The sequence below is a fragment of the Ananas comosus genome, linkage group 10 (assembly GCF_001540865.1).
Source record: "Ananas comosus cultivar F153 linkage group 10, ASM154086v1, whole genome shotgun sequence".
Classification (NCBI taxonomy): Eukaryota; Viridiplantae; Streptophyta; class Magnoliopsida; order Poales; family Bromeliaceae; genus Ananas; species Ananas comosus.
In genome coordinates, this window is record NC_033630.1 from 5513687 (window position 1) to 5536949 (window position 23263).

At 39.7% G+C, this 23263-nt stretch overlaps 1 protein-coding gene and 1 long non-coding RNA gene across 2 annotated transcripts in view; both read right to left on the reverse strand.

The window, feature by feature from the left end:
- The window catches only part of LOC109716853 (protein NLP3-like), a gene marked incomplete in the record, with an annotated part of 39039 nt that overhangs the window by 9155 nt on the left and 6621 nt on the right, over positions 1 to 23263 (reverse strand). The window contains 1 exon segment of the mRNA XM_020242457.1: positions 17624 to 17763. Within this exon segment, the coding sequence (XP_020098046.1) occupies positions 17624 to 17763 (140 nt within the window).
- On the reverse strand, positions 18632 to 20403 carry LOC109716854. Its single transcript, XR_002218064.1, has 2 exons — positions 20158 to 20403; positions 18632 to 18905 (listed from the first exon to the last, which is right to left on the reverse strand). It is a non-coding gene; the product is annotated as an uncharacterized LOC109716854 (long non-coding RNA).

Below are 23263 nucleotides of genomic sequence, written 5' to 3' on the forward strand. Positions count from 1 at the left end.
AGCGCTTGAGGTCTGCGGACCGATACAGCAGGCACAGATTGGGTACAGTTTCTGGTTCGGTACATTGAGGCATTCTTTGCATTATTTTCTATACAGTAGCAGGTTTATTTATTGCTTCCTATTTATCTGTTGTAGCTACTGTAGTTCTATTTCATATCAGCTTACAGATATATACTCGTTTATCTATCTCCTTTGGTTTCCGGTGATTACGACTTGCCTTCGTGGCTCTGTCGTACCCACTGAGAAAACCATGGTTGCGGTTTCTCACCCCCCTTTCCCCCCCAGGTGGCAAAGACGAGGAGTTGGATTTTGGGCTCAACGAGAGGACGATCTAGTTAGACGGCAGTAGCGACCGTCACCCTGGTTATTTCTTTTCCGCACTTAGTAGTTTTCTTAATAATAGTTCAGTTAGTTGATCTTATGTATGCTTGAATGTATGTGAGCTGTGGTGTTGGTTTCTTTTATACATGAGATTGGAGTTTTCGATCTGTGGTTTTGGTTCTGTGGAGATTTGGTTTTCTTGTAGTTATGCATCGTGGTTTTCTACCCCTCGAGGTAGTCGGTTTTCAAAATAGAGTTTCCGTGTGGAAAACAGTTTTAAAAAGGTTTTCGAATGGTTTTTATGAATAAATGAATTAGAGTTTAAAAACAAAACTTCCGTGTCGGGAGCACTTTTAAATAGGATGTTTGTTGTATTGTGCATTGCATCATCCAGCGCCTAAGGAGTGCTTAGAGGCATGCATCATTCTAAGGATTGTTAGCTGTATGGAAATGCATATCATGCTTTGGTTGTTGATTGGTAAATGTAGGTTGTGGTTGAGATCCTGTTGTATCCGTTGGTACGCCGTACAAATACAAAGGAGACTCTGCCCGAGTGGACAGAGGAACTTTGTATTTGTGGCGGGTCTGTACGTCACGTGGGCCAGGTTGAAAAAAAAAAAAAAAAATGACACGCTTTCCGCAACTCTGTTTTCAAAAGGCTTTTAAAATCGGCCCCGGGGCGTGACACGGCTAGAGCGCGCACACGGCCCACTTTGGGTGTCGACCTCACCAGGCCCTCCTGTGGCTAGCAGCACCTTCCACTTCGCTCTCCGGCACCGCCTCACCCAACCCCGACTTTCGCTGCCACTGTTGCGTGCTTATGGAGTAGCCACGGCCGCGTTTGGGGCAGGTTTTGCTCGGGCTGCCGTGAGGTGTTGCACGCGGCCGCCGCTACTTAGTATCACCTTCTTCCTCCTCCCCGCGACCCCGGGAGACCCCCGCCGCCGATCAGCTCCGCCCCGTGGCCGCTGCCGTCGAAGAAGAAGCTTGAGCTCCTTCCCTTTGTGCTTGCAAGCTAGGGCATCGTGGCCCACCGCACCTGCAGCCTCCCGTCGCCGGCAGACCTGAGCGTTGGCTCCCCTTGGTCGGCAGCACTCGGCTGCCGCCGGCGCTCCCGCCGCCGGAGCCCCCTGCTGGCCGGACTGGAGCCGAGATTTCCGGCAACCCATGCTGACATGGGTTACTCCGTTGCCATCGCCGCCGCCTTCCGCCGCCGGCCAATGAGAGCCCCAGCCTTCACCCCCGGGCCGCACCCACCGGCTGCCGACGTGCTCACCGCTGGCCACTACCGGCCGTACTCTAGCTTCCCCTGGCCGGTAAGCTTTATTTAGCTGTTATCTGTGCATTATTTTCAGTTCAGATCACTGTTCTGGCGACCCCAGGGCACGCCGATGCTTCTTGAGGTGAGCACGATGATCCTGGATTAGTGCTAATCATCATGATCGCCTTCTTTGGGTCTTCGAGTCGCTCCCGCGCTCTCCTCGGTGGACGGCTGTGCTTCAAATCGTGAGCACAGCCTTCGGCACGTCGAGACATATCAACATGTGTCTCGGTCGGCCTCGAAAGCTCTCGGTTTGTACTATCGAGCTGTAAAACCTGATAAATCATATAAAATAATGTGATTTTATGGTATGGTAAGGGCTTTTGTGCAATTGTGCACTTCGTGGTTGCTGTAGGCAGTACATGTGGGCAGTACATGTGGGCTAAGGGTGTCCTCTGGACTAATTGTCCAAGGTCTAATGCCCTTCGCGGAAATCGAATATCGATTTCGGTGCCTTTTTCGACAAAATTCGTCGACGAAATGCCGTTTTGGTTCTAATTTCATCCGACGGTGTTAGATTACCCTGAGTGTTGTTGCCGAGCCTTGTTCGCTGGTCACCTTAGCCATCTCGAGAGTTCGGAGATGACAGGTGAGCGACGATGGGTTCCGATGTCAAAATTAACACTTTCGGGAACCCGAATCGGAACGGATATCCGACGATAATCATTTTGATGTGGGTTTACGTGTTTGCTGTTAAGGATTTTGTACTAGCAAGTTTCATGATTTGAGTCGGTGTCTTGAAGGGTTCGGTTCGTGTTGTCGAAGATCGAAAAATCCAAGATTCCGAAGAACTCGAAAATATCTCACTAGATGAATCACGATGCTCAAGTAAGCTTTTAAATGTCTTTATGGCGACTCATATCTATTTATGACCTTAGAATCATATAACTAATGATTAAGGATTAGAAGTGGGTTTTGAAACTTTTAAATTGATTATAACAATATTTTTAATTGAGTACCCATACCAGTTTCCAGTTCCTCAAAAATCGTACTAGAAAAATCTGGTTTTTATATTGAGTAATGGTACCTCACATTTGGTACATCGAAACCCAAGCGAAACAATACTGGATTTGTATTGTGTACCGGTACCAAGACTGAGTACCGATACTGCATCGGCCGAATATTGGTACTGCATTGGCCGTGTACCGGTACTCAGCCTCAGAAAATTTCTGTTTCATCATGGTGTACCGATACCAATTCCCGAGTATCGGTACTTAATATAAAATTTCCTAATTAAGCTTCCAATCCTACTCTAATTGATTCTAAAGTTTGTAAATAAACTATTGGGGTTCTCTAATATGTGGATTTACATAGAAGCACGAGATTACATGATAGAGTAACCCTAGAGGCTAGGTTTTCGTTCTAAACCTATTTCCACAAAATAGCCTCTTTTAGTTCAATTCGAGATATTGTAATTTGATATCTATATGTCGAATTGATCTAAGGTTTGCTTAGAGATTTTTCTCTGGTTTTTTAATGACTCTCTAAGCAAAGGATCACCATAGAAACATGATTTCACTCTTTATGTGCAGCGTCATGGAATCGGCGTGTGGCGTCGTGGATTCAGTGTGTGACGTTGTGGATTCGGCGTGATCAAGGCTTCGTGGATTCGAAGCTTGGCGTTTCGTGGATTCGGGACGTGGCGTTTGTGGATTAGGACGTGAGGCGTGGCGTTCGTGGATTCGAACATGGGGTGTGGACAACCCGGTGACATACGCGAGATCCGTAGGAAGTTAAGAAAGGTTAAGTCCATGGAGTCGATAATTATCTTGTAATCTTTTCTCTTAGTGGATTATTTTTTCGCGTGTTGGTCCCTGGGTTTTTTCTCCAAATTGGAGTTTTTTCACGTAAATCTCGATGTACTATTTTATTTTCTGCACTCATTTTTTATCGCATTGAGATTTATATTTTTGGGCTATACACCTATTCACCTCCCTCTAGGTTGTTTAATAGTATCTAGATAGATCCTAGGGTTTCCATAACCTACAAGTGTTATTATGGAGGGATCTAGATTTTTCTATCTCTATGGGTAAAGGTGGTAACATTAATCGATCTCCACTTTTTGATGGCACAAACTATTCCTATTGGAAGGTTCGCATGAGAGCTTTTCTAATATCCATCGATGAGCAGGTTTGGCAATCCGTCGAACTTGGATGTAAACATCCTATCGAAAAGGTCGAGAATTTTGAAAAGCCAAAATCACATGATAAGTGGAGTAAGGAAGAGAAAGATTTATCTTCATACAACGGAACGAGTATTAATGCTCTATCCAATGTCTTGACACAATCTGAATTTTCACGTGTTTCGGCATGTGAAACCGCGAAAGAAATTTGGAATACTCTTTAGATTATGCATGAAGGAACTAGCTTGGTTAAGGTCCAAAAATTATAAATGTTAACGAGCAAATTTGATTCATTTTTTATGAAGGAAAATGAGACCTTTAGCGAGTACTATACTCGACTTCAAAATGTAGTTAATACATGCTCTAACTTGGCAGAGAAAATTTCGAAACCGAAGGTTGTAAGAAAAATTGTCACGCCCTGGGACCGGCGGAGGCCCTCCCGGTAGCGTGCCCAGACCCGCTATATGTCTACACATATAAGGCGTCTACAATAAAAGCGGAAGTAAAAGCAAGTAGTGGGACAAATAGAAGAAGTGAAATAGCTAGCAACTAATGATATCAGAGCGAGTATAGTTCTAACATCTACACCAAAGTAAAGAAGTAAAGCTAGACAATAAAAGGAGTCATAAGTAGTACAATATCTGTCTCAAAAGTACAAAAGTGGTGGTCTCTAGTACACTGGTAAAACTCTCAACCTCTCGCAAAAGAAATATAAATCGAGAGGTAGACCACCTAGCAACTCGTCCTCGAAGGAAGCTAGCTCGAAGCAACTCCCTTCCCGCGATCCCGGGCCTCACCCTGCGTGGAATTCTGAAAAACATCGAGAAAAAGAGGGCGTGAGAACTATAATTTATAGTTCCCAGTGGGCAATTACTGACCTCAGCACTATGCACCACTAGGCCCCAAAAGAAAAGGGTAAGTACAATAATAATAGCAATAATGACTGCGATATAAAGGCATAATTAAAATGCTAAATTACTAAACTCAAGTATAAACGATGTCATGGTGATGCACATCTACGATATCAAAATAGTAAGTCATTAACCTTTATGAATACATTATGCATAAGTTCTGTCATGGCAACCAAGTATGCTTTAATGCAAAAAGAGACTATCAAGTATACTACATGTCTCAACACTATACTAAAAGCATATAAATGTAATTCACCTACTAAACCTATCTAGTAGTGATTAACCATTCTCAACACCGTGTCGATTTCCATTTCCAATTAAGGGCCTACCAAAGGTAGTCCAGCTTGTGCCGCCTAAGTGCCTGTGGTAGCCCAACATCCCTACTCTTGGAATGTGTCTGTCCCACTCGACCCCGTAGGCTTCTCAATACCGCACGAGCGAACATAAGTCGCGTAGGCTAACTCCGGAGTGCCGGCTTGTAGGGAGCGACCCTCACAAGCATGTGCGAATGAGCACAAATGGCAAGCAAGCATAGTCCAAGTCTCAGATATCCAATCCTCATGTCTCTAATATGGTATGGTCACTAGCATCCCGAAGATCTAGTTTAAGTCACAATGTGAAGTTTCAACATTTGCTACGCCTAGTGCCCCTTGATGACACTTAGGCAATTTGATGTTCAACATGTATTCCAAATCCCTCAATGGCCCTATCCGCTAGGTTCTTACATATCCCGAGCTCAATGCCGCTTGATGACATTAGCTCTCTAGTTCACATACCTTCTAAATGACAATCTTGTCATCTTTCATGTCACAAGTAAACTCAAGTTTAAATGCATGAATCCAAACTCATTTATACTATAGAAGCATGAAACCAAGTCTCATAAAGAATGCTGAATGCAAACAAAGATCTCCCAAGCAACTCTCTACTACATAGAGGTCCAAAATTTCACTACATATAACATATGCATTTTAAGCATTCTAAAAATCATAATAAATACATTTAGTATGAACATGCATGCTTTTTCAATTTACGGAACATATGTAACAATATATGAGAATTTCTCATATGTAGGCTAGGTCAAACCCACCGAACCGTCGCGTAGGATCTCGATTCGCCGAACAAAGTTGTCCCCTAGTCTCAAAATACCCTAAAAGGATTGAGCGAAAAGATACAAGGGCATTACGATCAACTATAAGATCAAATTTTAACAAATTTAGCAAAAGGGCTAAAACTCACCCAATGAGTGGAAAATCTCTCTCAAGCTCCAAAAGAGAGCTAAATCCCTTCCAATCCAAGCCCAAGGAAGGTTCTAAACCAACTAATTTAAGTCCAAAAGCCCTAAATCAAAAATGCCCAAATATGAGCCCTAAAACCTCATCTAGGGTTTCATCTCAAAGAAACCTCCAAAATTCAAATCTAGAGGAAAAGATCTAGTCACTTACCTCTAGAAAGCTTCAAACCAAGCTCAAAGTCCTCAAACTTCAAGGATCAACCTTCAACCAAGCATACATCGAAGCTCCAATGGTGGGAAAAGCCTTCAACACCCAAAAAGAAGCAAAAAGAGAGGCTTTAAACTCTCTAAATCCAAATAAAACCAAAGGAATCAAAGGGGAGAGTATGGAGGGCTCCCTTACCTCTTCTCTTGCTGGTCCCAAGCTCAGGAGAAGTCCCAAGGGCGTGGGGGACACATATAGAGAGCCACAAATACAAATACACCCCTGCAGTTCAAACTGCACAAAATCAGCCTCCTTGTACCGGTACACGGGTTCTTGTACCGGTACAAGGTCCACGAAATCCAAACCCGAGGCTCGGGTTGCTGGGCTCTGCGGCTCTGTACTGGTACAAGCTCCGATGGCTGTACCGGTACAACCACCAACCTTGTACCGGTACAAGCACAACCTTGTACCGGTACAAGCCTGCTAGAACTCAATCCGAGAGTCGGCCAAATCCCGTTTTTTCGGATTTTAGTGCAAGGCTTTGTACCGCAAATCTCGGGACACGTGCCATAGGTCGGAACATAGTCAACGACCCACCAGAAAATCTGGAAAAGCTCAGAACACGGCCAATCACTCGAACCTCACAATTTGCAAAGGTCCAGTGTGTTACAAAAATCCTTTGAACTCTTCCCGAAAGATTTCGTCCGAAGGTTGCGGCAATTGAGACTATCAAACATCCGGACGAAATGAAAGTAGAAGAATTACTAGGTGCGTTGCAAACATATGAAATGACTTTTCCTACTAATCAATCTTCTTCCAAGTCTTCTTCTAAAAGTATAAGGGTTGCACTCAAATCGACAAAGGAGGAAGACGTGGACTCGGATTCCGACGGAGACATCTCTATCGTCGACTTTAAACACCAATTAGCGCTTCTCACGAAAAAATTTTGTCGAAATTGAACAAAACCTCATCTTCTACACAAAAATCTTTTTCAAAAGGATCTTCAAGTTCAAAACCAAAAGAAAAGAAACTTGCAAAACCTTCTAAAGAAAAAGATAATTTCGAAAGGAAAATCCAATGTTACAAATGCAAAGGTTACGGCCATATTTTTACGGATTGTCCCACTAAGAAATTGTACAAAAAGAAGGCTTTGTAAGCTAGAACTTAGGATAATTCTACTTCAAGTGAATCGATCTCAAGTGACGAAGAAAAGAATGATGCTATTGCTTTATTTACAAATACTTCTTTACCTTCGTCTACTGTTGCTTGTTTATCATCTATTATTCCTGACTCATGTGTTTCTCCTTCCTTGCATGGGTCGTCCAGCGATGATAGGGAGAGTGAGGAGGAGTTAGAAGACGATGACCTAGCCACGGCATATCAACAACTCCTTATTGAGTCTAAGAAGATGGCTAAGCACAACAAGAAGCTAAGGAAACGCTTGCTGGAACTTGAGGATGAGAACAAAATCATGAAGACTTCAAATAAATCTCTTGAGGAGAAAAGGGAATCGATATTGAAGAACAATAAGGTCCTCCAAGAGAAGCTAGATCAATCAAAGTTAATGATCAAATCTTATCAAGAGAAGGTTGGTTTTCTGGAGCAACAATTCAAAGAAACTCATGCATCCAACCAAGTTTTGACTAAACAAGTTCATCAACGCAAATCCGATATTCAAAAGTTTTCTTCTGGATCGAAGAAGTTGGATCATATGTTCAGATTGGGTCAAACAAATAAACTTGGGCTTGAATATGAACGGACTTATATTGAGAAGGAGCAAAATGCAAAACATAAATTCTCGACAAATTTAAAGGAGAAGGTTTGCCATATATGTGGAATCAAAGGATACATCAAAAAGACATGCCGTAGAAAAGAAAAGAAACATCAACCGGCATTTTCTAAGCATTGATCGGCATCTTCCAATACTCGACAACCCCCACGGATTCAAAAGCAACATTAATCGAGTCAAGTACCCCAGGTCAATCCAAAATCAAAGCCACAACAAAAGATTCCTACAAAGCTAAATGCAACACGGAGACCGACGGTTGATCAAAAGTCAAAACAAACGGTGTCTAACGTCAACAAGCCAAGACAACCAACAATCTGACAAATTTGGGTTCAGAAAGGTGATATATTTCCTTATCTTAAGTTTTAATTTGTTTTCATTTTTATATAGTGTTTTGACTGGTGATTATTGCATTTTTTTTTGTTAACCATTGCATTATTTGTTTGACTAATCTTTTTGATTGGAATTTGTTTTTGAATCTTTTCAAGGAAGGTGATTGGAAAATTTTGAAATCATTGCATTGGGAAATTAAAACTTGAAATTTTCATTGGAAAATTAAATTTGAAAAGTATCTTGAACATCTCAACTTCTCATTCATTCATTTCGAGTTAATCTCATATTAATTATCGATTTTACTTTACTTTTATTATATTGACGATAATTTATTATATGAATTCTTAGCACATATGTTCATCAATTATGTAATCAAATTTGATTTCTTGGTGATTAAACTATCTCTGTTGTGAATGTTGAATATAATGAACGGTTATTTACTAATGGACTAAAATTTGTCAATTATTCTTTCAAATGCGAGATTGCTTAGTTTAGGGAGAGTTTGTATCATTAAAAAAAATATGACAAATTGATACGAAAAAAACAATGCTCTTATGCTTGAAAGATGTGGAAAGAGTTACATCCTAAAAGGAGTGTGAAAACTACCACCACATGTAGAAAAGAGCTACCATTCCGGTCGTCCGATAAGTGTGTGAAGCTACCGCATGAAAATTGATCATGTAACCGAAAAGGTTGAAAAATAATGAATATTTTGAATTTTTCGGAATTATAAGATGGTATAGTAAAAAGATGCTCAAAGAGCCACTTCGGGTGCTTTATTAGCTAAATCTCAAATTTGAATGTTTTGCGGCAAATTGCTGTCGATTTTGCTGAATTTCTATAAGTCATTTTTCATGATCCATTACATCTTGATAGATTTCGAACCATTAGATTATTTTTGATGACTTAATTTTAAAGTTTAGATGAATTAAGAAATCATGTAATATTTTATATTCATAATGATAATTGTAGAGTACAATTCTTAATTTTTGCAAAATTAACTTGATTTGAATCAATTAGATGTGAAAAAGCTATTATTCAGGCACTGGGTACCGGTACTAGGTATTGGGTACTGGTACAGGAGATACCAGTATTGGTTTGAGGTACCACAGAACTCGAACGGTTAAAAACAAAAATTTGTATTGTGTACCGGTACGCGTGTTCGGGTACCGGTACTAGGTCTGCGGAACCAGATTTTAATACCGGCATAGGGTTCTATTTTCACTTCTAAAACCCATCACAACTCATGCTTTCTCTTTCTAAAATTTCCCTAACATCATTCTCACTCGGATCTTCAAGTTTACTGCATAGATTTGTAAGTTTTCTCTCCCTCATCTTTTCATCTTCAAAATCCTAGTTTTTTAATTTTTTTAACTATTTGTTGGGTTGAAGATAGATCTCTGTTTGCACTGAGATTTCTTGCGATCTTTTGCTTTGTTTGACATTAGATACATGCATGCTTCACTCTTGAACACTTAGATTAGAGAATAATGCATTATATGTTGCAAATCTAAGATCAGTAGCATGTTTGAACATAGGATTTTTGGGATTTTCATTGGAAAGCCATATACCATGAAACAACTTGTTTGAATCTGTTAGAAATGGTGTTTTTGTGAATTCTAAGTTGATTAGAAACCTTTTACACTATTTTGCTAGTTTTTCTTGTGATTATGTTAGTGCATGTTTCGTTGTTTTGTAGGAAAAATGGCATTCTCATTACTACTTGCTCTGTTGGTCCTCATGGTCACTAGAGGTGGTCGTGGTCATGGATGCGGCCGACGAGGTGCTACTAAAAGGACTCGTACGGAGGAAGGAACGTTCGGTTCTGATTCGAACTATCCCAATAGTTCTTTCGAGAAAGCGGAAGAAACAGAGGAAAGAACAAACAAAGGAAAATGAAAAGCACCTGAGACCTCACGGAAAAGGAAGGTGCTAGTTCTCCACCACGACGAAGCACAGGTGGTCTGGTTATCCGCAAGCAAGGATCACGTGAATGCGAAAGCCGATCTAAACATGCAGCGGAGAGACAATCACAATGGCAGAAGGCTTTCGCTAGCCGTACATGCTTGGCGGAGAATTATGTGAACTTCAATGAGCTTGCTAGGGAGGTTCTTGAGTTTGGACAGGTACTATAAAGAGCCCCTATTGAGTCTGTTGGGAGGACCCAGGTACGTGCAGCTTTCTGTGTAAGGAAGTGAATTCTCGAAATATGAGAGTTGGACTTCGTTTAGAATCGACCAAGGGTCGTGTTGGTGAGCTTCGGAAAGACCGAAGATGTCTAAATCACCAAAAGTGCATTAGAAGCGAGTCCACGAGAGCAGACAGTGCAAATCTCCATTCTGGCAGATCTGCTCTCGGGGACCGGTCCCTGGTGGGATGGACCGGTCCCCGAACGTGGTCTGGCAGGGTCTGCTCTCAGGGACCGGTCCTTTGTAGGGAGAGACCGATCCCCCACAGCGGGGTTTGCGGCCGAGGGTTGAGGCAACCGATCCCTGGCCAGTGGGACCGGTTCCCGAACGCATGACCCTGGCTGAAGGCTCTCGGGGACCGGTCCCAGGTCGAGGATACCGGTCCCTCCGCACGCAGAATGCCCAGTAAGGGCAGTGCACAGAGGCAAAAGTGGAGGGGGCTGTTGGGATATTGTTACAATATGAGGTGTATGGGACCCCTCCTCTATCTCATTCCCTCTCATTTTCCCCTCACTCTCTCACACTCTTTCTCCCTCTCTCTTTCTAGAAAGAAAAGGAGAAAGAGAAGGAAAAAAAAGAAGGAAAAGGAAGGAGAAGAAGAAGGAGATCAAACTAGAGGAAGCTTTGGACCTCTCCCTCTTCCTCTCTTCTCTCTTTGAAGCTAACATAGAGGTGTCTAAATGCGGGGGCGAAGTCGGATTTTTCATTCGTCAAGCGGGTGAAAAGATATTGGCAAAATAAGACCGACTAAGCTTCATTTGGACCAAGAAGGCTAAAGCCTCGTCGTAAAGTCCGTTGGAGGGCGTTTCTAGAACCTTCGTACCCTCAAGAGGTGGGGGGTGTCTACCCGAAGCATCCGGATTTCTTTTTATGTCTAAATTATATATATGCTTGATCATATTGCATTATAGGATTAGTAGATAGCTGCAAATTCTAATTCCTTGCATGCTTCTTAGTAGTGTAACTATGAGTTGGACACATGGATTAGGGTAGCATGAGGATTGGGTCTTGTGACATGGAAATCCTATAATGGCATAAAGAGCCGAAATTGGACATATGATAGCCTAGTAGAGTGGCATTGAACTAGTGTAGTTGGAACACTAATTGGACGAGTGGCATGTCAACTAGTTAAAGAACATTACTACAATGACTAAACGAGTAGCATCGATTCTAATGTAGTAAACATGACATGGTCCTTGGGATGGTAGAGATCTCGGCATCTAGGATGCATTGTATACGGTGCAGCAGAGGCACTCTGACCCTTGTAGATAGGGTATCCTCTTGTGAGGATTGGATCATACTCACTAGTCTGTTTTCACTGTCGGTGGTCGCTCTACCGTGGCACGAGTCTCCGGAGTACTTCACTAGGGGCAGACGTAGTTGTCCCGCAGACGATCTCGGTGTGCGAGTACAGTTTCTCCTCACCTATGAGATTGAGAGTGAGTCGAGGGCATAACCTACCGGTTAGCCAAGTAGATTGGGTAATAAACATGAAATGCATTGTAGACTTGCATTATTACCTTGAGTAGACATAGTGTATGTTGTAGTTTGCATTGCTATGTACTTTTCTATACTCATGACATGATACTAGTATGATAGTAGTTGTTGCATGCATCGTTATCATTGGTAAATGATAGAGTAGTTGCGGTTGATTTCTCTATCTATCTATCTATCTCTCTATCTGTGCCAGCTTAGACCTAGTGGGAAAACCGGCGGAGTCGGCGGCCGAACCCACTGGGAACTATTTTTATATAGTTCTCACCCCATGTGGTTTTGGGGTACAGGTACATACAGGGGCGAGCCGAGCGAGGATTGCGAAAAGGGCATAGCGCCCTAAGTGAGTAGTTAGTAGCTTTCCTTTTTGCATATAGAGTACCCTCGTGTACTAGAAGATGTATATTTTGGATATGCATTGGAGAGCTATGATGTATTTTGGGAAAAACATGTATCTACATTTTGGAAGATGAAAATGTAATGTAACCAAATGATGTAACTATTGAATGGTTGTAATAGTTAGACTTTCTCTCTTTATACACTTGTACATCCACTCGTGGTTCTTGCTCTTAGTTGTAGTGCACTTGTGTGCATCGTATTGATCATGTATGTTATTTAAGCAATTTTCTGGGCGCTTAACTGTACTTGATCTAGTTGTTTAGCCTTGGGCGGACAGGGGAGGTCCTGTCCGTTCGGCGTCCGTCCGCCATGCCCGGACTGGACCAAATTGGTAGCGGTCTCGGGGTGGGGGCGTGACATTCTGCATGGAGCTCATTCGGAAATTCTATATGCGCGGAAAGGTTCTTGCAGAGGATCAGGAGACAAGGACATCAGCTTGAGATGCATGTTTGTGGAAAGAAGATCCATGTCACCCCCTATACTATTGGTGAATTATTTGGGCTGCATGTGGATACCTCCGGTCTACACTATACACATGGAACAATTCAGCAGCCATCGCATTAGAACACGGTAATAAATGCTATCTGCAAGGCAGGAACGATGACGAATCGATTGTATGTGTAATCCAAGGATTCGAAGCCCGACTATCACATCCTGTCCTTGGTGATCTATTATAATGCGCTACCGACGATCAGGATCAAGAGGATTCGTTGGGATCGTCTAGTTCTTCTCTACCTTCTTGGCCACCTGGAGTGTGCTGACGGTTTGAATATCAACGTTCTATTTTTGATGTGGCAGAAGATGGCACATGTCATTCAGTCTTCAAGGCAGTGTGAGCTACTTCCATTCCCTATTCTCATTACGAGAATTTTGCAAGCAAATGGAGTAGACATCACATGCAACAAGTATGACTATGGCCTTGGGCCTATTGATGGAGTGACATTGGCCAAGTCTATTAGCATGTTGAAGACCTTCCAGGAGACAAAAGCCTATACCACAGCTACTTCTGGTTTAGGCGCTCGGCATGCAGAGCGCGAGGGATCGTCCAACTTAGGGGGAGTAATTACTATTGAATCGCTCCACTATAAGGTTCGATCGATCGAAAAGCGGGTTGAACAAGGATTGAAGATGGAAGAAAGATGCAAAAAGGTAGAAGTTGGTAGAATTATCTAAGGTGTATTGGAGATCCTTAGATAATTCTAAACTAGATTTGGTAGAGTTTTACCATGGATTTTGGGATTTTTTTTGTAGAACAAGAAACCCTAGGGTTGGATTTGGGGCTTTTGTTCCTATAAGGTTTGGAACTAAATTGATCTTGCAAATCTCTAATTGAGGGGTAAATCGACGCGGGGGACAAGTTTGATTTGGATTATGACAAGGTTACAGCATCCAAATGGGAGATTTTGCCGAATTATGTTCGTTAGGCTTGGGGCAAGCTGAATCGGTATCAGAAATCAAATTGCTTGGAAATCCTAGCAATTGCTAGCTAATTGCTAAACAAGGTGGGTGATGCTCTCCAAAATGATTGGATTTCTTCCTATGTTTTGTTGTCATTTTGTTCATATGTGTATATATGTGAAAATTCTATGCGTATAGGGTTATTATTGTATTTTCCTTACATGCTTCCTCCAGTAGGGTTGGTCAAATTGGATTGAGAATTCGGTACTTGGATGCATGAGGATTGGGTCATTGGACATTGGGAATCCTATGATTGCAATGAACTAGAATGTGAACTTAGAAAATATTGTGAAATATTGGTGACATGAACTTGATAGCATCTTGACTAGTTGTTTGGACGTAGAAAACAAAGTGAAATATCAGGTATCAATGCGAGTCTAAACATGAACCTATTGACGGACGTATGGATTGGGCATCCTATTGTGCATGTAGAGAATATGAATTTTGTGTCCGTGGGTCCTGGTATTGTAAGTTTGGCTTGACTTCGCATGAGCGGACATGATTGGATCATGAGGTAAAAGAGAAAGTCATTTGAGTATAATAGATCATATCTTTGGGTACCTAAAGAAGTCTTGTAGTAACATTACAAAAATGCCCTATATTAATACGAATGTTCTCATGAATCTTCTCTATGCCTCTATCCTGGAGGCCTACCTATATTAATATGAATGTTCGGCTCGGCAAAATAAAGGTTGCTAGACTCATTCGGGCAGGCAATTGGAATTATGATCGTGTGGAATTATGATGGTGTGGTCGAGTGGTTTGGGGCAATTCTTGCTCATAACATTTGCAAAATTTTGTTAAGTCCTGAAAATAGTTATGATGAATGGATTTGGGCTCCTAAGAAAGATAGGAAGACGTTAGTTAAATCCATATATCATCACATTAATCAAGGTTCCTATGTCCCTCAATCAACTAAGTGGAAAGTGTTGTGGTCCTTGCCGATTGCTCCTCACGTTATTTACTTTTTATCGAAAGTCCTCAGGAATAGGCTACCTACCAATAAGTGATGTTACTCGCTAAATTTAGCCCCGTCTCCTTTTTGCATTTATTGCTTCTCTCCGGAAGATCAAAACCATATCTTCTTGGATTGCATCAATCCTAGAAGAATTTGGGATGTTGTTACGTCATCCATTTGCATTTTGTTTTCTTTCAACTGTGACTGGATTATTGACGGGTGGATTGATGAGGGTAAGAATTTGTCGTTCATCCAGGCATAATTTATCTGTGCTTTGATAGCCAACACTTTTTGGCAAATCTGGAAGGAACGTAATGCCAGACAATTCTCCAACAATTCCTCTTTGGTCGCGATCATATTGCGCCACATCATGCATTTGACTTTGGATTATATTATAAAAATCCCTTCATACACTACTGAAAGCTCCAATGCGAACAAATGGTGTCCGCCACCAAATGGTAGGATTAAAAATAAACACTTATGCGTCCTTCAAATCTGCAGAAGGTATTGCTGCCATTGGTTACATAGCTCGTACTAATTTTGGCCATGTTGTGTTTGCTGCAGGCAGACCGATTAAGGCAAACTCAGTATTGGAAGCTGAGGAGGCAACGAAGGAAGTTATTGAGGAGGCGCATCAACATGGGATTCAACGAATGTGTTTGGAAAGTGATTCCTTTCTTTTTATACAGTGTCTGCAACAAGCCCAATCACCTCCATGGCTTCTGAGAGCTCTGGTGCTTAGCATATCTAGCATTATAAAGAATTTTGTGCTACCCGCGTCCTTTTTGTTAAAAGGGAGGCAAGCATGGTAGCCTAATCGGTTGGCTACCAGAACTAACTCAACTCAACCTTCTTTATTTACTGATGCAAATCGGCATCCAGAGTTATTTCGCATGTTAGATAAAGATTTGGACATTTTTTTACTTTTCTGGTGACAAAGATGTATTTTCTATTGAACTTTGCTCTGAACGCCTACACTTTGGTACTATATTTTAATACAGCTTCTTGCCATTTTTTGGTTATGAAAATTTAGTTTTTCGAAAAAAAAAAGAAGCTAAACTCCAAGAGTTTAGCCACATACCATAGCTTATTGTTAATGTTTTACAAAATAGAGGAGGTAAAACAAGATAGAGGCAAGACATAAATCTAAATGGCACACTTTGGAATTAAAGAGTACATGAATGCAATAAACATGAATTACAGAATAATTTGGAAGCAAGGGAGATGATAGTTACCAATTAAATATGACATAAATGTAGCACACGAGATTCTTTGCATATCAACAGCTAGAGACTAGTTTTAGAAGTGCTAAAATACCAAGGTTGAAAATACCATCAATAAAAAGAAAATATGTTATAAAACCAAGTAGAAATATGGGAATAATAAATAGGTATGAAAGATACAAAGTGGATAAAAAAGAAGATGAAAGGGTAATCACTGGAGCTTAATATTAATGCATATGGTGTCCCTATTTAAGCTATGGGCACGTATAGTATGGGGTAAAAGCAGGTGAAAATTAGTCTGAAATATTTTATAGCTCATTAAATTTCTTTGTTATGGCAAAAAATGATATTTAATCAGGTTAAAATTTACCCCCAATTTACCCCCAAAGTGGGAGTAAACTTAGGGTACGTTAATGCTTCGAAATAGAAAGGGGTGAAAAAAATTGGGCATCTTTTATCGCTATACAAAACCTCCTCTCTTTCCTATTTCTATCACTATTGCCATCAGCATGGTCCCATCTCTCCCTCAAGGCCTCAATCCATCCCGATCCCATCCTCATGGAACGAATATTTCTTCTCCTCTTGCTTCTTATCTTATTGTACAACGGCCGATGCATCTGTTCATCTTTATCTACAACGCCACTTTTTCTCTTGTTCTTCTTCTCCTCCCTCCACCCCAATCTTAATTTATTCTCATGCTTAGATGGTACAAATCAACCATGCATTAGAACATATAATACCATCAATCTTGCTTTATATTCAATATTTCTTTAATCAAGGCTTCTGATTCGTCAGATATAATGCTACTTTCACAATAAAATGCGATTTTTTTGCCAAATTTTTTTCTTTATGTTAATTTATTATGTTGATTGTAATCCATGTGTTTACTATTTTTGAATGCTTATTATACTTTGTTGTGTATAATAGTTTTATTGTTTGTTTGATTGTTTGTGATGTTTATCATTTTTGTATCCCTATATTATTTCAAAAATATTTGTCAAATTATTTTTTATTTAGAAATATTCTGTGTAGTTGGTAAATTTTCATATTGGCAAGAAAAGAAAATGTAGCTCATGAACTTTAACTAAATCTTTCTTAAACTGATTAAACTAAATAGAATGAACTGTTATTAGGTTAACCATCACTCATGTGTGCTGGTGGTGCTAAATAAGGTTAAAGAGAACTTTCACGAGGGTGATGATTACTTCAGAAAATGTTACTCCATGAACTTTTAACCCTCTAATTATTAACCTCATACCAAACGTGCCCTAAGTATAGTCTAGCACATATAGATATATTTTCGAATGATTTTGGCACAGGACAAGGCTCAAGAGGAGGGTTGGTAACATTCCAATTTACTGTTAGGATGATATGAGCTGCCCTATGTCCCATTAAGAAGTCTCTTTTTATAACTCAGATCTACACCACCAAGATGCATGGCACAAGACTTAAAACTGTCACACCAAATGACATCGTAAAGTGTAACAAATTACAAATAACTAACAGCATAGAAGGTACTCTAGGGAGCCACAGGAGAGAAAAAGCATGAACATCCATAAATACAAGTGTAAATTGATGCATACTCTTCAAAAAATAAACACATAGTAGACAAATGCAATGCCAAGTATATCAATTTACACAATCAGCAAGACAACAAGGTAATGCTACTCACAATGTTGACGATGAACCGACTGAGTTTGCAGGCATCGCTTTTGTAGCATCAGCTTTTTGTTTTGTCTTTTTTGATGAATCAGCTGACTCTTTAGTTTTCTCTCTTTCAGCATCTCTTTTGATATCTTCAAAAGTCTTCCCGACAAGAAACTAAGAGAATAAAGTTTTGCAAAGTAATATCAAACTATCAGAAAGAGCGTGTGACAAATGGAATTCAAAACAAAAATCCAAGTAAAAGCAACCTACCTTAGAAGTATCTTTCAATATTTCGGACAGTTCTTTATGACAGACTGACAGGAGAAAAGGTTATTTGAGAACTAATATCAAATGAAGGAAAATTCTGTCTATATGCTCACACTAAAAAATTATGCTAAGTGTTTGTTTTAGTCAAGAAGCACTACTGTTTTGAATAAATAGCAGGAAAAAGATCATGGATGGGAATGCTTTTCAACATAACTGCCACAAACTGACCAATTTAGCAGCATTTCAGTAATAAAGTTTCATTCTTTTCAAACTAAAATTACAGCTATTAAAAATGCGTACATTGAACATTTACTTCTCGTATTTACATTTAATCAATTTGCATGATTACATTTCAAAGGAGGCAACTTGTGATTAAACAACAATGTGTCACGCCCCGGGGTCCCTTTTAGTTTAAAACATAGCGGAAAAGCGTCTGAAATTTTTTTTTTTTTTTTTTTTTTTTGAAAAGCTGACCCCAGAGTATGCCAGATCCGCCACAAACACAGGGAATCCACTGTTCACACGGACAGAGTCTCCCCTGTATTTGCACGGCGTCACACAAGTACAAGAAGTAACCCAGGTACAACCACAACCAAATGAACATACAAATAACCAACAATTATATATTCATACACCATTCACATCACAGGTTCACATTTATATATTCGATATTTAAACATAAATCCACATTTATCAGTTAAAATATTTCCAACCACAGAAACAAGTTTTGAAATACTAAGATGCAAAATCCATAGAAAACCTTTGGAAAACTGTTCCTATACAGGAACTTTTATTCTTTGAAAATGCTACCACGAGGGGTAGAAAACCTTTTATTTTACAAAATCCAGGAATCCGTTTATTACATTCACGAAAATCCATATTTTCAAATGTAATAAAAATACTGAACCATATGACTATCTAAGCTATAACAACTGAAATAATAAGGGTAATAACTATACCGAAATAACCTGGGCCGGAAGCTCTATCGACCGCTACACACGTACCTCACGTCTCGTCCTACTACTCAACGCCCGCGATACCTAAAAAATGGTGGGGGAGGTGAGAACATGTAAACATGTCTCCCCTCCCAGTGGGTACCGCAAGCCGAAGAAGGCGAGGAGTACTCACCGGATCAGGAAGAACTATACAACAACATGGGTCAGTGGAAATAAACAAGGTAATGTGCAGATATACAATAGCGATAAACTGAAAGGAAGTAAGAACTATACTGAATAAACAGCTACCGCTACTGTAACTGGAACAGAAAGCATACATGAATATCTACTATAGTAGCAAGACAACTATAAAGTAAGATCTGTAAGTATGCATGCAACGACTGCTACTATAAACATATGCGTCAATGGGACAATCAGTCCAAAAGTATTCAATCTGAAACCAATGCTCTCTTGGTCAGCACCGCAGACCTCAAGCCAATGCCCTGGAGGTACGCACCGCAACACCTCCCGACAGTACCACTGCCGCTCTAACATGCATATAACCCCTCTAGGGCTCACGGGTTGTCACCATTCAACCACTTTTCCGGAAAAGAATACTCCTTACGGTGGATCAGACCGCCAGTGTTCGTGAAATACGACGAGTATCGGGCAATCAATGCAATATGCTCAATGATCAACCGTCGGCAACCAGCCGACAATCCTGCCCCCCAGGGCCCATCGACCGCATAGGTCGTCAACTGTAAAGAAGCACAAGAACCGACCACTCAGGTCAACTAGGATGGGACAACGTCGACATCCTCTCAAACATATGCAAATACTGCTCAATGAACCACAAGGACTGACCACTCAAATCAACTAGAATATGAAACTCGACCAATCATGTCACAAGTATAGGATATGAAACTCGACCAATCACGTCACAAGTATAGGATATGAGTAAAGTATAATCATCCGTCGGCAACTAACCGACAATCCCACCCCTCAGGGTATACCGACCTCAACGGTCATCAGACAATAAAGGTCGAGGAATTCACCGAATAGGTCACAAATACTGAATACTAGAATCGACCGACTAGATCGCTAATCTCACAGATAATCACAGAATCGCTCTACTATAAATATGAAACAGGATATGCAGAATAGCTAAGTAGAGCAACAAGGAAACATAGTATCACATACAGATAGACTATACTCCTACACATGATACTAAGCATGGAAACATCTGAGTAGAGTATAATCAAACCACGTCGGTGTAATGTAAACAATAGAGGTGCAAAGCTCAACATATAATATAAGCATGGATAATAACAAAAGAGCAAGGGTAAGAAACCATCACCGAGCGTGCACCACTGTACCAACGTCGGATCGAAGTACCCACCTATACAAGTCTGGATAAGATCTCACGACGGCGGGGAACAGAGCAACCGGACCTACGAAGGGTCCACTAGGTCAGAAGGAAACCCTAATGTCAGCAACTAATATAAAATCCCCAAACAAGGAACCACGGGAATCGGTTTCCCAAGACCGATTGCCGAATCACATCGGGTGTCCCGAATATCGCACCGGGGCTTCGCCGGGGTCCACTAATTNCAATACTGTCAGATATTATCCCAACAAATATATTTTATGCCAATCTCCAATTAAAAACTGGCAATGATAATCTTAATCATTATCCAGAATTGTGACCATGATGATGCAAATTGTAATTTTATCCTCAACCACAATTACCACAATGAAAAAGTGATCAAAAAGTTGATCACTAAACCATGGCCATGATTTTCCTGTAAATGAACTTCTTTCAAACTTCTATAGTATGAAATTGAATCCTCAAATATATATGTGAAAAACTTTATTTGTTTGATGTTATTAATTTCACTATGTAGGTATACATTAGCAGTTGTCTAATCCGTTAAAGTTCCACATTTGCTTCGAATTTTGGTAAAAGAAGAACATGGGAAGTCCTATAAGTAACAACTGTTGACAGGCAGTTTTGAGACCAGATAAAGGTGAACAGTGAACCTAGCATCAACTTAGATAAAAGCATGGTCATCAATGAAGATTGCACTCATGTCAAGTAACTCCACTTTAGGAACTTCCAAATTGTTTGTACAAGCCAAATTTTAGGTTAATAATCACATGCACCAAATCCCAGCAAGATATCAAGTGATTGGATCTATTGAATCATTGCTACTAAAAGTCAGGCTCAACCATTTCCACCACATTAATAGGCACAATTTGTTCAAGTTATCGCTAGGGTGATCGGATCCTTAGCAATGGTATCATAGTCTCACCTAAAGATACTATCACGTAAACCCAACTGATTTTGTATGGCTTTTCTTTTTCTTAATTGGAGAAAGCCTTTACAAACATATCAGATGCATTAAAGTAAGATTAGGGAACAATCCATTCAATTGCTTTTCATTTTCCTAATTCTCACTAAATATTGATTATAGTATCTTCATCTTACTGGTTTTAATTATATGTACCTTCAAACTTTGCAAAACACAGAAGTAAAAAAAACTATAGAACATTTTATGTATATGTTCAGAAAATCAAATATTATCTTACAGCTGAAAATATTATGTTAATCATATGTCATTGTCGTCTCTTTCCACAGAAGTCATTATCCGAATGGCAATGTGCAGACAATGTAAATAGCAGTAACGTAAGTATCATCTAGAAATAATTCTATTGCAAAGAATGAATCTAATTCTCATTTTTACTTATAACAGATATAGAGAGTAATGCTACTTTGCTATAGATAGCACAAACTTTTGTGCTGCCCACTATGTTTTCAATGATCAAGCTTCCAAATTGCAAATTGACTAGTGCATTGAAACTATCTAGTAAGCAAGTTTCATATATTTTTTTAACACCATTTATCAATGTATCATGTGTCAACAAAATGAGCAGTCATAATCAAACAAGTTCTAAGAGCAAAGGATAGAATTTTTGAATTCAAGATCAGAGTTCTATTCTTGATCTATGTAGCGAATATCTGTTTTGTTAAACATTCAACCAATTTGGAATGTTCTACACCATTAAACTAATAAACTCCTCAAATTGGCAATTGAAAATTGTCAATTTTAAAACCTTTCGATCACTTGATAATTTTTCAAAGAAAATTCTAAAATTTTGTTGCTAGATTGTTTAAACGCTCTATTTAACAGTGTTGATTGGAGATTTGAAACTCGATAAAATAGAGAGGCTAGCACAAAGGATTTTGTGCTATCGATAACATAGTAGCATTACACCAAATAATATAGATACTTGTTTATGTCCTTATCAAATAGTCTCCTTTTTGGTTCAAATATGTTACTCCAAAGTTTAACTTGAATATGTTATTAGTGTTTTGAAGTCTAGACTTCAAAAGATAAAGAACAATAGGTGCAATAATATTTTCACTATAATTTTTTAAAAGAAGAATCAAGAGTTTTGTACCATCAAACAAGAAATATAAGTAATGTAGTTCACAGGACAATATAGGCAACATACTAATGTTATTTAGCTAATAAATGTATGAAGACATCGAACTTTCCAAATAGAGTAAAAATCAGTTAGTTAACTTATGGTATGAAACCAAGGACTGTCATGCCACCGACATGGCACGCACAGCAACACGAGACGTGCTAATGTCGGCATGCCCTGCTGTGCCAGTGGCACGCCATTGGCACACTGGCATGTATTGGCATGGATTTTTATTAATTTTATATAAAAAATTGGCTTTTTGGATTGTTTTTATATCTCTAATAGCTATAAAAATGACTCTGTTACATTTCACAAAAGTTGGTAAGAATAAAATCATAAAGATCTTAATAACTAAAAAATCATTTGATATATATTATGAAAATATATGCATGACGACAAAATTGAAGCTATATTTAGATAGAGGTTTATTAAAAAGACACTATCAAAGGTAAATTGACTCTAAAATGATAAAAAATAAATTGGGGAGATCTTTTAATTTGTATTTTTTGATGGAACTCACTAGCAACAAATGGTAGTATATTTTACAAGAACTACATAACTCAAAAGAAAAAAAAAATGTCGATATAGCGTCCACAAAACCCAGTGCCACATTCCATCACGGCCTCAACATAGTACGGCATAGGCGGCATGGGAAATCCTTGCATGAGATGGATATGACAAATGATGATATTTCGAAAGCTCCTATTACAAAACAGACTTACAATAAACTACAAGTCACTTGCAGTGAATACTGAAGAAAGAAATAAGAAAAATGATGCCATGTCATAAATCTAGATCAAAGAATACTCTTAACTAAATTTGATGAAAGATGCTGCAGTTCTAAAATGACCACAGAGATGCTTACATACTAACTATGTGTTGGTAGCCGATTTCTCTAATCCCTGACCCGGTCAAAGATCTTCCTCGTCGGCATGCGAAACGGCTGTGAATAGTGACCCTCGAAGTGTGCGCCC